The sequence below is a fragment of the Anolis sagrei genome, chromosome Y (genome assembly GCF_037176765.1).
Source record: "Anolis sagrei isolate rAnoSag1 chromosome Y, rAnoSag1.mat, whole genome shotgun sequence".
Lineage (NCBI taxonomy): Eukaryota > Metazoa > Chordata > Lepidosauria > Squamata > Dactyloidae > Anolis > Anolis sagrei.
In genome coordinates this window covers 72495079-72511974 of record NC_090035.1, presented here as the reverse complement: position 1 = coordinate 72511974, position 16896 = coordinate 72495079, and the positions used below count along the sequence as shown (strand labels likewise).

Sequence of the window (16896 nt, the reverse complement as noted above, 5' to 3'; positions counted from 1 at the left end):
TAAAAAAAATTATGAATTAGTCATTTGGGAGTTGTAGTTGCTGGGATTTATAGTTCACCTACAATCAAAGAGCATTCTGAACTCCATCAATGATGGAATTGAACCAAACTTGGCACACAGAACTGCCATGACCAACAGAAAATATTGGAAGGGTTTGGTGGGCATTGATCTTGAGTTTGGAAGTTGTAGTGCACCTACATCCAGAGAGCACTGTGGACTCAAACAATGATGGATCTGGACCAAACTTGGCACAAGCACTCAATACGCCCAAATATGAACACGGATGGAGTTTGGGGGAAATAGACCTTGACATTTGGGAGTTGTAATCGCTGGGATTCACAGTTCACCTACAATCAAAGAGCATTCAGAATGCCACGAATGACAGTCGGGGCAAACTTTCCACACAGAACCCCCATGACCAACAGAAAATACTTAAGACCATCCTATCCAACTCCCTTCATCAGGGCAAGAAAACGTAATCAAAGCCCTCCTGACAAAGAGCCATCCAGCCATAGATATAGACAGACAGACAGACAGACAGATATGATTCACGCACACACAGATATAGTATCATAGATTTGAAAAGGACCCATAAAGAAGGATTTTCTCATTCCCTTTATTTTCCATATCAACAGACGGCCACAGCAACACGTGGCAGGGGACAGCTAGTTTTTCTTAAAAGTGGTGTACACACAGGCTTATTTTGACAAACAAGCTCCTTTTGCAAAGTCTTTTTAGGCACACCTTTTCTTCTTCATTGGTGGATTTTTTAAAAAATCAGCATCATTTTCTTGGTCAGCTATCACAGAATTAAGAACATCAAAACATAAGAGACATAATGGAGCAGACAAAAGCCAACATTCTGTTTGTGCAATTGGTTCTACTAATACTGACTCTTTTCTCCCATTTCCCCGACTTCATTTTTCCTTCCCCTCTCTCATTTCCCAACACAAAACCTACTTTGGCAATAGTGTGCAATTTCAGTATCTCTTTCAGTATCTCATCCTCTCCCTCGCTTTCTCATATTCACAGCATTGATAAATTAAACATCTAACAAAAAAAAGGTCAAAACGTGCAATTTAAAACCAATCATTAAAATGCCCCACATCTATTATCATCCATTCCTTGGTGCAAATTGTGGCGTGTTCCCCATTTGGAGGAAATGTTTTACAGACTTTGTCCAGAATTCAGGTAACCCACCCCATATTCCCTTGCATGTTATGGAACCTGGTTTTCCAGAGGATTCTGAGAAGTATTCAAAGTGCATTCTCAATTCACATAGATATTTCTTGAGCTTTCACATACCACCACTGTGCAGAGAGAATGCCCTGGAATGTGCCCAACACAGCTTTTTATGGGGTAACACAAAAGATTTGAAACTGTCCAACATTACTATGATACTCCTCATTTCACCCTCCCCAAAAGCACAAATGGAAATCAACCATCTTGATCCTTTTCAGCTGGTTCTTCCTTTTTGCTGCAGTACTTTTCCAAGGAATCTAGCGAGCGTAGCTGCCCCATTTGACACCTGAGGGAATGGTCCAGGTTGACTGTGTACCTAAGGTACTGTTCTCCTTCCTCCACCGTGAAAGGAAAGTCCTGTGAAAGGAACTTCTCAAAGAGTTCTGGGTCACCGTCCAAAGCCAGGATTTTCCCAATGTCCTTGTGCTTGGAGAAGAATTCCTTGCAATTCTCTGTGAAGACATTCCACATAAGTTCCTTGCTGTAGTCAAGTTGCTGTTCACACTGCAGCTTGTCCTGCATGCATTGCAGAATCCAACTCAGACGGCAGGGCCACTGGTTGGCTAGGACCACCCAACCGGCTACTGAACGAGGACAGATGTTGTGCCGTAGGAGATGTTGTTGGGTCATCAACCTGAGGGTGATAGGGATGGTATTGACAATCCTTCTCATCTGGACAATACTGTCTGGAACATATTTGTAAAGGCAGTCGTACTCATTGTGGAGGCAGTGGAAAGCGTCATGAATATACTGCACAGCCTGAGAATCGATCTGATGTTGGTCTACCTCTATGGACGCTTCTATATCTGTCAAGGCTGCCACTTCTTTTCTTTTGGCCTTTCGGACTCCCTGTTCCAAATTCCTTGTGATGATTCTATACATCAAATCTTCCCGAGTCTGGAAGGCCTCGTGCAAGAACCGCATTTTGCAACGGGTGCTGATCTCCGGGATGGAGAAAGGCAGTGTCACGGTACGGTTGAGGTAGAGGTAGCCGTTGTCAGCCATTCCCTTCATGCAGCCAGCTTGCTCTAAGCACGAGACAATGACGCAAGGGTCCACCACCAGAAGGAAGATGAAGGGAGCATTCGTGTCCGAAAGGAGCGTATTGATGACATTCAGGACCCCGACCACCCTTTCCGGGTAACACATGTCCAAACTGGTGATCTCAAAGACGATTCTCAGCCGCCGCCGTTCAAAGATCTCCATGTAATACACGAAGTGAGTTAGGACTTCGATCTCTTTCTTCACCGCACTCATGAATCCCAAATGGCTGGTGAATTTTCCATCACTGGTCATGCTCTCAATTTTCTTCTTTTGGCTCACAAGGAGGTGTTTGATCACAGGAGTCAAGGCCACTATGGCCCCAGAGCCAGAAATGGCAGTGAGGATGCTTCCAAAGATCTTCAAGAAGCTGCCATCTCTGATCCCGGGCACAAGAAATGCAGTGGCAGTCAGGGCCGCACCTGCCATCAAGATGACCCCTAGTCCACCAGCGCCATAGACTACCTTCTTTTTGACCCGCCACTCATCTTGGCTGAACCCAGAGGCATATCGTGGTGCGTTCCCCACCACTTGATAGAAGCTGAGAGGCAGAGGACCGAAGTGGTGGCGGATATGGTCGCACAAAGTGGTAACTAGGCCAGCCCAGAGCTTGTCGCTGCCTGCATACTGCCAGGCACTGAATCTTACGAAGAGGAATTCGATGTTCTTTCTCCTGAGGTGGACCTCTGTGATGATCGGTTCATAGAAGACCAAGTACCAAAGGAGGGTGAAGTAGTTCCAGCCTTCTGGCTGCCTAGGCCTCTGGTGAGTCTTCCGGAACTCATTCTCTTCTCTCCGCACGGATTCTTTATGCATGCATTCTGCAAAAAGAGGAAAAAGCAGCAACATCAGGTGCAAATATGCCAACTTTTCACTGCTCACAAAAAGGGAGGATTACATATGGAAGGAATTTGAAAATATGCTTTAAAAGGTATTTGTTGAGAAATCCTAACAAAAATACTGGTATGAAGTGAATCTTCACAGTTCAGAACTTACGCCATGCAAAATTTGCACACAGTTGCATGGAAAAGAGCATTTTCGTTGCAGAAAACAGTAGTTTTTGAGCAGAAAACAGAGCTGCTCTTTGCAATGAAAGTGTTGTTTTTTTTTTGCACAAAATCGTGTCCTAATTTTGCATCAAACTATTCTTGAATTACACACTGTGAGTTCCTTGCAGAAAGAAGAAAACCACCAGAATGACGTTTTGATTCCTTCAAAAACAAAAGTAGTGAAGGATTGACAATATGAAAATAGGATCCTTTGTCTCCTGTTCTCAAGTTCCCAGCCCTTTGTCCCCTGTATTTCACTCATTACCATTTTCTATTTTGTGTTTGATGATGATATACGTGTTTCCCTATTGGAATGCAGTGCGCAGTTTTCCAAAATAATTAAATAATTAACAAAATGGCCATCAAAAGAGATGGCAGAAGAAAGATTCGTTAGACCAGTGGTTCTCAACTTTCCTAATGCCATGACCCCTTAACACAGTTCCTCATGTTGTGGTGACCCTTCAACCATAAAATTATTTTCATTGCTACTTCATAACTGCCATTTTGCTACTGTTATCATAATGTAAATATCTGATATGTAGGATGTATTTTCATTCACTGGACCAAATTTGGCAAAAATACCCCATAAGCCCAAATTTGAATACTGGTGGAGTTGGGAGGGGGACTGGATTTGTCATTTGGGAGTTGTAGTTGCTGGGATTTATAGTTCACCTACCATCAAAGAGCATTCTGAACTCCACCATCAATGGAACTGAATCAAACTTGGCACACTGAACTCCCATGACCAAGAGAAAATACTGGAAGGGTTTGGTGGGCATTGACCTTGAATTTTGGAGTTGTAGTTCTCTTACATCCAGAGAGCACTGTGGACTCAAACAATGATGGATCAGGACCAAACTTGGCGTGAATACTCAATATGCCCAAATGTGAACACTGGTGGAGTTTGGGGAAAATAGACCTTGATATTTGGGAGTTGTAGTTGCTGGGATTTATGGTTCACCTACAGTCAAGGAGCATTCTGAACCCCACCAACGATAGAATTGGGCCAAACTTCCCACACGGAACTCCCATGACCAACAGAAAATACTGTATTTTGTAATGGTCTTTGGCGACCCCTCTGACATCCCCTCATGACCCCCCCCCCCCCCAGGATCCCAACCCCCAGACTAGAAATTCCTACAGAAGTTTTCTTTCAGGTTAAAAATATAGCCATTTTTATTTAGGTTCTCCCACTTTTCCCGGAGGCCTGACCCAGTCAATCCCTTCTGCTCCAGACTGACCTGCGATCTGATCAAGTAGTGAATGGGCACGGGCTCCACAGGGCGAATAGAAGCCCACTGTGACCGGGGTGGAAGTATGGCATAATGTCTTGGAGAGGCTGCAGCAGTAAATGTCGTCTTCTGTCAAGATATCTGGGGAAAGGAAAAGACATTCCATAAACCAAAGCCCAATTTAGTTGCAAATGGAGAAATACACAGTTCAGTGACCTGTTAGAAGCATCTTCCAAATATGTTGAGCTGTAACTCTCATTGTGTATAAGAAAGATGTTTTCAATTGTCTAATCCAGGGGTCCTCAAACTAAGGCCCGGGGGCTGGATACGACCCTCCAAGGTAATTTACCCGGCCCTCGCTCAGGGTCAACCTAAGTCTGAAATGACTTGAAAGCACACAACAATAACAACAATCCTATCTCATCAGCCAAAAGTAGGCCCACACTTCCCATTGAAATACTAATAGTTTTATTTTTGTTCAAATCTTTCTCCATTTTAATTATTGTATTGTTTTTAAGTGTTTTTTGAACTACAAATAAGATATGTGCAGCGTGCATAGGAATTCATTCATGTTTTTTTCAATTATAATCCGGCCCTCCAACAGTTTGAGAGATTGTGACCTGGCCTTCTGTTTAAAGAGTTTGAGGACCCCGGGTCTAATAGAATGTAAAGCTTTTATTCAGCTATGGTGGGCTTTAAAAATATTAAAGAAAAAGGCAGAATAAAACATACAAGCGAGTTTCTTTAGCTATATAAAGTTTCCAAAACTACACAATTACACACTATCCATTATTACTGCTGGGTACACATGCCCAGTATGGAACACATCTCACCATTCTAATGAGACATGTCGCATTAGAGAGATGGGCCAAAATTAACAAAATGAAGTTCAACAGAGACAAATGCAAGATACTCCACTTTGGCAGGAAAAACGAAATGCAAAGGTACAGAATGGGGGACAAGACCTGGCTCGAGAGCAGTACGTGTGAAAAAGATCTTGGAGTCTTCGTGGACAACAAGTTAAACATGAGCCAACAATGTGATGTGGTGGCAAAAAAAGCCAATGGGATTTTGGCCTGCATCAATAGGAGCATAGTGTCTAGATCTAGGGAAGTCATGCTACCCCTCTATTCCACTTTGGTTAGACCACACCTGGAATATTGTGTCCAATTCTGGGCACCACAATTCAAGAGAGATATTGACAAGCTGGAATGTGTCCAGAGGAGAGCGACTAAAATGATAAAAGGTCTGGAGAACAAGACCTATGAGGAGCGGCTTAAGAAGCTGGGCATGTTTAGCCTGAAGAAGAGAAGGCTGAGAGGAGATATGATAGCCATGTATAAATATGTGAGAGGAAGCCACAAGGAGGAGGGAGCAAGCTTGTTTTCTGCTTCCTTGGAGACTAGGACACGGAACAATGGCTTCAAACTACAAGAGAGGAGATTCCATCTGAACATGAGGAAGAACTTCCTGAGTGTGAGAGCCGTTCAGCAGTGGAACTCTCTGCCCCGGAGTGTGGTGGAGGCTCCTTCTTTGGAAGTTTTTAAACAGAGGCTGGATGGCCATCTATCAGGGGTGATTTGAATGCAACATTCCTGCTTCTTGGCAGGGGGTTGGACTGGATGGCCCATGAGGTCTCTTCCAACTCTTTGATTCTATGATTCTATGATTATCAGAGGATGTACACCACTGGGGAAATTTTATTGTTTAGCTGTTTTCGCACCAACTGACATCCGCCGGGAAGTAGCAGCCAATAATGAAAGGACCAAGGCTCCTTATAGGGCTTGTTCTCCAGACCCTTGATTGTTTTAGTTGCCCTCCTCTGGACACATTCCAGCTTGTAAATTGCACTCTTCAGTTGTGGTGCCCAGAATTGGAGACAATATTCTAGGTGTGTTCTGACCAAGGCAGAATAGAGGGGTAGCATGACTTCCCTGGATCTGGACACTACACTCCTATTTATGCAGGCCAAAATCTCATTGGCTTGTTTTTTGCCACCGCATCATATATTTTCATATTTCACATATGACAACTAGGACACATGGCCAAGCAACATCAGAGTTATTCGAAAGGAGAAACAAAATAGGAGAGGATGCAGCAGTTTGCTTTTGCTCGAGCATACTGGGAATCCTACTTACTTTGACTGCATCTTTGGCACTTTGAACTCAGGGTTGTTGTAGGTTTTTTTGGGCTACATGGCCATGCTCTAGAGGCATTCTCCCCTGACGTTTCGCCTGCATCTATGGCAAGCATACTCAGAGGTAGTGAGGTCTGTTGGAACTAGGAAAAAGGGTTTATATATCTGTGGAATGACCAGGGTGGGACAAAGGACTCTTGTCCGCTGGAGCTATGTGTGAATGTTTCAACTGACCATGTTGATTAGCATATAATGGCTTGACAGTGCCTGGAGCAATATTTTGTTGAGAGGTGATGAGATGTCCTTGTTTGTTTCCTCTCTGCTGATTTGTTTTAATTTTAGAATTTTTTAAATACTGGTAGCCAGATTTTGTTCATTTTCATGGTCTCTTCCTTTCTGTTGAAATTGTCCACATGCTTGGGTATTTCAATGGCTTCTCTGTGTAGTCTGACATGGTGGTTGTTGGTGTGGTCCAGCATTTCTGTGTTCTCAAATAATATGCTGTGTCCAGGTTGGTTCCTCAGGTGCTCTGCTATGGCTGATTTCTCTGGCTGAAGTAGTCTGCAGTGCCTTTCATGTTCCTTGATTCGTGTTTGGGCAATGCTGCTGCGTTTGGTGGTCCCTCTGTAGACTTCTTGTCCACAGCTGCATGGTATATGGTAGACTCCTGCAGAAGCGAGAGGATCCCTCTTGTCCTTTGCTGAACAAAGAATTTGTTGGATTTTCTTGGTGGGTCTGTAGATAGTTTGTAGATTGTGTTTCTTCATCAGCTTCCCTGTGCAGTCAGATGTCTGGCAAGAACACTTTTCCTCTGGGTGGATCTTCGTCTTTATTCTCGTGGCTTGTTCTCAGTCTTGCAGCTCTTCTGATGTCTGAGGTGGAGTCTCCATTGGCCTGGAGAGCCCAGTTGAGGTGGTTCAGCCCGAAAAAACCTACAACAACCCAGTGATTCCGGCCTTGAAAGCCATCGACAATACTTTGAACTCAGTTTACAGCCATTGAAGTAAAATAGAATAAAAAGGTGAATGGATGAAAATGAAACCGGGAAACTTTAAAAGCAGCTGGAAAAGTGGGATGACAGAGGATTAACGGGGACGACTCCTGACAGCTGGGTCAAAGAAGAGCAGGCAACACCATCAGTCACTCTGTTTATATATTCAAGGGCTGAGGTGAGCTTCAAAGGGAGGGGGAAAGTCCCCGTCTTTGTTTTTCCTTGCAGTAAGACAGCATGAAGAATAACATAATAATTAGGTTGAGATAAGGTGGGTGGAGTTGAACATTCATCCAAAGCAAACAAACAATGAAGGAATGATTGAGCGTAGGATGTGGGCAGGTGACGTGGAGTTCAAAATCCAGTGGCAATACAGGTTGAGCATCCCTTCTCCGGAAATCCTAAATCTTCTCCATGAGTGGCTGACATAGTAGGCTTCTGATAGCCAGATTTTGTTCATTTTCATGGCTTCCTCCTTTCTGGGCCAGAAATCAGGCCTGCCAACACCTCCCAATAAAAGATTTCCCCAGGCAGGAAGCAGCCAGGCTTCAGCGCTACAAGGCCATTCCATGCTAATTAAGGTGGCCAATTACAATGGCTTCTTTCTGTAGTCTGAAATGGTAGTTGTTAGAGCGAGGCAGTAAGAAGCCAGACCTTGAAACTGCTAGACCATTAAATACTAATTGAGGTGAACAGTAGTGCAATGTTCACACCTACCTCAAACAGATATGAGTTCTTTCCCCCGCCTATATATATAAACCCCACTTGCCTAGTTTCCAACAGACCTCACAACCTCTGAGTATGCCTGCCATAGATGTGGGTGACACGTCAGGAGAGAATGCTTCTGGAACATGGCCATACAGCCCGGAAAACTCAGAGCAATATTCTCTGACACAGAGTGATGATAAATTTCCTTGTTAGATCAAATAATAATTTGGCCAATGCACGAGAAATTATTGAAAATCCCAAGTAATGAGGTAGTATAAAAGTCATTCCCAAGTTCTCCAAAAAAATAAATTCATTATTGATGACAACACAGCTAGATTGAGTAATCAGTCCTTAAGTTCCTTTCTTGAGTAACATAAACAGTGACATCAGTAATCAAAACAACAATTCAGCCTGTAACTTGATAACAATTACAGTTTCCACTCTGTTACGGCGAAAACAAATAGTCTTAAGGAACCTGAGAGATGGAAACGTATCAATTAGGACATGGACTTTAATTATAAGTCGCAAAGGAGATGAAAAAGGGAAAAGTTGTAACACAAAGGACCGATTAGTACAGGGTGGCAAGACTTTCAAATGAATGAAAGAACTATGTATTATTTAAACAAGGGCTGGAAGGAGCCAATTAGTTTCCCACTTACAGGCACTGTTTATGAGATGTAATAAAAATTATTATACCTTACAGTTAAACCTCATTACTTTGTATAATGTATGCTTTATTCTTTCTACGGAGCTGAAGGAAGTATTTAGGTCACATCCCTTTTTCTCAATCCAGTGAAAACAGTCTCATTATTTTCCCATTCAATAACGAGATAGAGAAAATAATATGGGAAACTATTCTTGCATAGTCTCCTAAGAATACGTCGTAACTAGTGATAGTCTAAGACGGGCATGGGCAAACTTCAGCCCTCCAGGTGTTTTGGACTTCAACTCCCACAATTCCTAACAGCCGGTAGATAAATAGGTACCACTTTTAGCAGGAAGGTAATAAAAAGGCACCCATGTGCTGGAGATTCAATTGGAAAGACATCTATGGACAAAGAAGCCTCCCCCGCATGGAAGATGGAGAGACAGCAAACCTCGTGGCCGGAGTCGAGCACAGCCCCCAGATGCCGAAGATGGGAAAAGATGAGAAAGCCTATATACCTCTGTTTATGTATTGTCTGTCCTTGTTAATTGTATAACGGCATTGAATGTTTGCCATATATGCGTTCTGTAATCCTCCCTGAGTCACCCCGGGGAGACAGAGCGGAATATAAACAAAGTATATTACTATATGTGTTTCCATTTTTAAAAATGTTTTATTTTCTTTCTTTCACTTTCCCTTGTTTCACCTTCCTTCCTTCCTTCCTTCCTTCCTTCCTTCCTTCCTTCCTTCCTTCCTTCCTCCTTTCTTTCTTTTCTTCTTTCTTTCTTTCTTTCTTTCTTTCTTTCTTTCTTTCCTCTCTCCTTCCTTCCTTCCTTCCTTCCTTCCTTCCTTCCTTCCTTCCTTCCTTCCTCTTTCTTTCCTTTCTTTCTTTCTTTCTTTCTTTTTTCCTCTCTCCTTCCTTCCTTCCTTCCTTTCCTCCTTCCTTTCCTCCTTCCTTCCTTCCTTCCTCCTTCCTTCCTTCTTCCTTCCTTCCTTCCTCCTTCCTTCCTTCCTTCCTTCCTTTTTTCTTTCCTCTCTTCTTCCTTCCTTCCTCTTTTGCTTTCTTCCTTTCTTTCTTCCTTTCTTTCTTTCCTCTCTCCTTCGTTCCTTCCTTCCTTCCTTCCTTCCTTCCTTCCTTCCTCTTCTTTCTTTCTTTCTTTCTTTCTTTCCTCTCTCCTTCCTTCCTTCCTTCCTTCCTTCCTTCCTTCCTTCCTTCTTTCCTTCCTTCCTTCCTTCCTTCCTTCCTTCCTTCCTTGAATATTTGGTATGTTTTGCATTCTTGTATTACACAAATTCCAAAAATCAATTTTTGTGTGTGTCAGGAGCGACTTGAGAAACTGCAAGCCGCTTCTGGTGTGAGAGAATTGGCTGTCTTCAAGGATGTTGCCCAGGGGATACCCGGATGTTTTGATGTTTTACCATCCTTGAGGGAGGCTTCTCTCATGTCCCCGCATGGGGAGCTGAAGCTGACAGAGGGAGCTCATCTGCGCTATCCCCGGATTCGAACCTTTGACCTGTCAGTCATCAGTCCTGCCAGCACAAGGGTTTAACCCTCTGCACCACTGGGAGCTGCTATAGTATGGCCCTCTGATCCACGCACTTAATATTTCTGCTTTCATTGACTTACTCTAAAAAAAATCCCACCACTCGAAATGTTTGTGGCCCTCTCTAGATCCTCCAGTGCAGTGGTTCCCAACCCATGGGTCATGAAAGGTTTTCTGTGGGGTCACCAGGCAGCAGTTGAAATGATGATTTTTTTTTTAAGGGAAAACAAAAAAAAATCACCCCATCGTGTCTTTGCACAGGATCCGCGGAACTATTCTGACGTGTTATGTATCGGTCGTATCCAAATGTCACCATACTTGGCATTTCGAGTTTCACACCCCTTTGTTTCTACATATCTCAGTGAGAGCAGATTTTAAACGCTTCTTCAATTGCAAACCAAAACAAGAAACAGATTAAATCTTGAGAATGACATGGAGACGGCATTAACGAAAACTCAACCGTGAATTTTTAAGCTTCTTAATTAGTGCTATTTTAACCATCACATTACATATGTTGTGTTATACTGAAAAATCTACTTTCAATGTGTTTCACTTGACCTTATTAAAAGCCTATTTGTAATGTATTGGGGTAGGGAGTCACTTTGCCTTAATCAAATAGGGTTGCGATTCGGAAAAGGTTAGGAAACGCTGCTCGAGTGTGATCCTATCATATGTTTTAGTCCAAGCATAGTCAAAATATAAGGTTTGTTATTATCCATGTTTCCAGGTATCCATAGGATGGTGGTGGTCTTGAAACATATCCCATATGAATGTAGGAATTGTACTGTATAGTTTTTTTTTAAAGACTGGTTGTGAAAGCCTTTCTTTTCTCTTTTTTGTCCAGATAGCTCTGAAAACGAGTTCTTGCAAATCTGTCATAATACAGCTCTAGAGGAGGGCTGAATAGCCACTCTCCTCATTGTATGACTGTATTCAATGATCTTTCGCATGTACAGTGTTCTATCACTACTTTGCGGTTCGCTTTTTGCAGACTCACTGTTTCGCGGGTTTTTGCCTCCCAGTTTATGAATGGTTGCTGTTGCCCAGAATGGTGTTCTAATACCGCCTTCTGAGAATGATGGAATGTGGAAAGGGGATTCACACCCCTCTCAGAAGAGAGGCAGCCAATCAAGAGAGATTGTAAAGCAAAGCAGAGATAGCTAGCAAAAAATAAAAAGGTGCACAGTTCCTTTCAATCTCTCCTCACTTCTGCCTCACCCTCAGAACTTGATATACATATATAGAATCATAGAGTTGGAAGAGAGCTCATGGGCCATCCAGTCCAACCCCCTGCCAAGAATCAGGAATATTGCATTCAAAGCACCCCCGACAGATGGCCATCTGTCCAGCCTCTGTTTAAAAGCTTCCAAAGAAGGAGCCTCTACCACACTCCGGGGCAGAGAGTTCCACTGCTGAACAACTCTCACAGTCAGGAAGTTCTTCCTTATGTTCAGATGGAATCTCCTTTCTTGTAGTTTGAAGCCATTGTTCCGCGTCCTAGTCTCCAGGGCAGCAGAGAACAATCTTACTCCCTCCTCCCTATGACTTCCTCTCACATATTTATACATGGCTATCATGTCTCCTCTCAGCTTTCTCTTCTGAAGGTAAACATGCCCAGCTCTTTAAGCCGCTCCTCATAGGGCTTCTTCTCCATACTCTTAATCATTTTAGTCACCCTCCTCTGAACACATTCCAGCTTGTCAATATCTCTCTTCAATTGTGGTGCCCAGAACTGGAAACAATATTCCAGGTGTGGTCTGACCAGAAGCGGCCCTAGGTAATTTTCAATGGTAAGCAAACAGTATTTTGCCCCACCCCCCCAAACCAATCACTGATATATATTTTCTGTTCGTCGTGGAAGTTCTGTGTGCCATATTTGGTTCAATTCCATCATTGGTGGAGTTCAAAATCCTCTTTGATTGTAGGTGAACTATACATCCCAGTAACTACAACTCGCATATGTCAAGTTCTATTTTCCCCCAAGAGTGCCTCAAGAGCGCCCCTGGGCAAAATCAACTATACTGCAAATGCTTACTTTGCGTAATGGGTTGAGCCGCCCCTGGGTCTGACCAAGTGTCCCTACTTTGCGGATTTTCACTTTTCGCGGGTGGTCCTGGAACGTAACACCCACGATAAGTGAGGGGGAACACTGTATATCTTACCGCACTGCCACGGATTTATTTATTTTTTTCAGATATTTCTACCTCACCCATCTCAACCCTGGGGGAGGGGGGAGTCAGGGTGGCTACTCCTCCGAACCACTTCATCCCTAACCAGATTTACTTCTCCAAACCTCTTCGTCCCTAATCTCTTTCAAAATTCTCTCCCGGTGTTGCGCTATTGTACGATTTCGCTGTCTCACAACAAAACACCATGTCTTGTTTTCAGGCCTCCGCATTTACGAATTTGTGGTCTTGGATCCGTGCGACCAATCTTACCGTTTCTATTGAGGCCTTCCTCATTTGGGATGCGGTCAAACTCTCTTGAGCATATGCACCGGGCGTCATGGTTTTCCTCGCTGGAATGCAACCGAGTGATCTCCTCATCGGTAGGAGTCATCAGCACCGGCACCGGGCCACCTTCGACAAGAGTTCCCAAGCAGGTGGGACCCTACAAGAAGAGAAAACACATAAACAAGCACAGTCTTTTCCATCACGTTTGAGATTTGACAGCTCAACTTCCCATGACACCAAATTTGTATTTCATAGACATCTCCGTACGGCTGTAACCCACCCCCTGTTCCCCATCTCAAACTTCATATCATGCTGTCAGAGAGCCAAACAAAACAGGTACCTTTTTTCTCGAGTGGCGAAGAAACAGAAGTGACAACCAAACATCCTCGGCCGAGCCAAGGTAAAAACGAAAACATCCCAAACCTGAGAGGTGTGGCAAATTCAAACGAGTTTGAAATCTGGGTCTGCATACCAACGTGAGTAATATGCAGGACAAATATTTCAACCACTTGAGGAAGATAATGACTCGGTGGCGTATCGAATGGGTGTTGCCTGGATCTTAAAGAGCCGGGAATGCTACAAAGGCGGGCTGAATCAGAGAGGCTGAAAGTCTTTCTGCACCTTGAGTGCGAGTTGAATTACATGGTGTGATTAATCCTCTGCTGTCCCAAAAAGTTTTACAACTATCCCAATTTCTCTCTCTTTCTACCACTTGTCCTTGGCTTATATCAATAATAATAATAATAATAATAACAACTTTATTTATACCCTGCCACCATCTCCCCAAAGGGACTCGGGGCAGCTTACATGAGGCCAAGCCCAACAATACAGCCATGTAAATAAACAACATACAATGACAATAAAATATAAAAATAAAATACAAGAAACAATATACTATATATACTCAGGTAAAGGTAAAGGTAGTCCCCTGACATTAAGTCCAGTCATGTCTGACTCTGGGGTGAGGTGCTCATCATTTCTAAGCCGAAGAGCCAGCGTTGTCCATAGACACCTCCAAGGTCATGTGGCCAGCATGACCGCATGGAGTGCCGTTACCTTCCCGCCGGAGCGGTACCTATTGATCTACTCACATTTGCATGTTTTCGAACTGCTAGGTTGGCAGAAGCTAGGGCTGACAGGGGAAGCTCACGCCGCTCCCTGTGACCTTTTGGTCAACAAGCTCAGCAGCTCAGTGCTTTAACCCACTGCACCACCGGGGACCCCCGTATATACTCAAGTATAAGCCTAATTTTTCAACCCTTGTTTTAGGCTGAAAAAGTCCCCCTCAGCTTATACTCGAGTCAAGGTCATTTATTATTTTACTCTGTCATTATTATTATTATTATTATTATTATTATAGTTACCATTTTACTTTATTATTATTACATTTATTATTTTATTTTATAAGTTTTATCATTAAATTTGTTATTTTACTCTATGATTGTTATTATTACATTTATTATTTCACTCTATATTATTATTATTCCATTTCTTATTTTACTTTATTATTATTGGAAGGATACATAAGCACATTTACATTGAAGGTTAGGGCAGTCTTATCTTAAATTACAATTTTATATAAATATTCCAAAACATTTAACCTACTGATGCCTCAATTAATGTAATTTTATTGGTATCTATTTTCATTTTGAAATGTACCAGTAGCTTCTGAATTTCTCACCCTCGGCTTATACTTGAGTCAATCCATTTTCCTAGTTTTTGTGGTAAAATTAAGTAACTCGGCTTATATTCGGATCGGCTTATACTCGAGTATATACGGTAAATAAGCACATCAAACAATCTAAAATCACAATAACTTAAACACAGAAAATAAATCACAGTGGGCAGGGCCGGTAGCAAGGATTAAAAAGTTTAAAACACTGGAAAATGAGGTGGGTTTTTTTGTGTCAGTTGCGACTTGAGAAACTACAAGTCGCTTCTGGTGTGAGAGAATCGGCTGTCTGTAAGGACGTTGCCCACAGGACGCCTGGATGTTTTTGATATTTTACCATCCTTGTGAGAGGCTTCTCTCATGTCCCCGCTTGGGGAGCTGGAGCTGACAGAGGGAGCTCATTCACGCTGTCTTCATATTCGAACCTCTGACCTGTCAGTCTTCAGTCCTGCCGGCACAAGAGTTTAACCCATTATGCCACTGGGGACTCCTTGCAAACCGAGTTCTAAATGCCAAAGCAATTTTGGAACTCAGCAAAAGGAGAGGAAGGGAATCTGGCAAAAGTAAACAGCTGTACCCTCTTCAGCTTTGTGAGCTGTTCAGCATTAATTACTTTGGCAGCCTGGACCATGTACCAAGGCTCTGTGATTCACATTTTAAATAGGCTGCAAGCCCTTCTTGCACCATTAAATGCTTAATGTATCTTTTTCAATGCAATTGATGGAGTTCTACATTCATTTATTTTAATTTTTAGTAGCAGTTCTAGGGGTCAATAATTCTTCCCTATTTTGCCTAGCTCTGAAGTTGAGGGAAAATGTTATTTTTGTAATATACTAAAGCACTGTTGGGGCCGCCTTGGAGCAGCGGGTTAAACCGCTAAGCTGCTGAACTTGCTGACTGGAACGTTGGCAGTTCGAATCCGCAAGACAGAGTGAGCTCCCGTTGTTAGCTCCAGCTTCTGTCAACCTTGTAGTTCAAAAACATGCAAATGTGAGTAGAACAATAGGTTCCGCTTTGGCGAGGTGGAGTGTCTGGCTGAGAGCCACCAGCACTTGTCCAAGGAATCTTTGGCCAGCAAGGTAACAGTGCTCCATGCAGTCATGCTGGCCACATGACCTTGGAGGTGTCTATGGATAATGCCGGTTCTTTGGCTTAGAATTGGAGATGAGCACCACTCGCCAGAGTCGGACCCAACTAGACTTAATGTCAAGGGGAAACCTTTATTTTTTAAGTACTGTTTCTCTACTTTTGGTCCTCTAGATATCCTTGACTTCAGGTCTAATGATTTTAAACAATTGGATGCACTTCTAGGTTTTCTATGAATTAGTGTTCAATGCATATGGAGGACCAAAGGCTGGGAAATCATGGCACTTTAACTTTCAAGGGGAAAAACCTGCGTAACGTGACTGAAATATTAGGAATTTAAATAATAATAATAATTTGAGGAAAACGGTGTTTGAATAAAGACATTTCTATGGTATAGCTTTGCATGATGGAAATTCCTTGGGGAAGTTTGAGGTGAATTGTTCCAGGCAGGAACTTGGGAGAAGCCAAGGCCTGAATTTGCATTCCTGTAATAACTTATCCAAATCTGCCCAGGCATTCACTGAAAAGCCAAAAGAACAAAGAGGAACTCTGGCACATTCTGAGAAACTGCAACAAAACTATGTCAGTGTTGCTTTAACAACAGAAACAGCAGAGCGGGAAATGATTTGGAAAATGAGAGATTGCTAATGTTTGTAAAGCTACTTGGAAGGTTGGGATCATTATTTCTTTCCAACACCTCTATTGGGTTGCTGTGAGTTTTCTGGGCTGTATGTCCATGGTCCAGAAGCATTCTCTCCTGACTCTTCACCCACATCTATGGCAGGCATCCTCAAAGGTTGTGAGGTTTGTTGGAAACTAGGCAAGTGGGGTTTATATATCTGTGACAACCCCACTTTCCTAGTTTCCGACAGACCTCACAATCTCTGAGGATGCCTGTCATATATGTGGCTGAAATGTCAGGAGAGAATGCTTCTGGAACATGGCCATACAGCCCGGAAAACTCACAGCTATCCAGTGATTCCGGCCTTGAAAGCCTTTGACAACGGCTCTATGGATACAGGTTGAGCTTTTCTTCTCCAGAATACTTAAGACCATTGGATTTGGGATTTTAAAAAAGTTTTAAATATTTGAATA

General features: G+C 42.9%; 1 protein-coding gene across 1 annotated transcript; it reads right to left on the bottom strand.

The window, feature by feature from the left end:
* Positions 1 to 762: 762 nt before the first annotated feature.
* LOC132780064 (NTPase KAP family P-loop domain-containing protein 1) lies at positions 763 to 13449 on the bottom strand. Its single transcript, XM_060783594.2, has 4 exons — positions 13384 to 13449; positions 13029 to 13200; positions 4574 to 4705; positions 763 to 3104 (listed from the first exon to the last, which is right to left on the bottom strand). The coding sequence occupies exons 2-4, from the start codon at positions 13147 to 13149 to the stop codon at positions 1438 to 1440; spliced, it is 1920 nt and encodes a 639-aa protein (XP_060639577.2). The 5' UTR covers positions 13150 to 13200; positions 13384 to 13449; the 3' UTR covers positions 763 to 1437.
* Between the last annotated feature and the right edge of the window lie 3447 nt (positions 13450 to 16896).

Coding starts and splice junctions, on each gene's coding strand:
- LOC132780064 (XM_060783594.2), bottom strand. CDS start 13,149: ATGACTCCTACCGATGAGGAGATCACTCGGTTGCATTCCAGCGAGGAA. Junction 4,706..13,028: donor GGAAGGCCTCAATAGAAACG/GTAAGATTGGTC, acceptor TCCTTTCCCCAG/ATATCTTGACAGAAGACGAC. Junction 3,105..4,573: donor ACTACTTGATCAGATCGCAG/GTCAGTCTGGAG, acceptor CTCTTTTTGCAG/AATGCATGCATAAAGAATCC.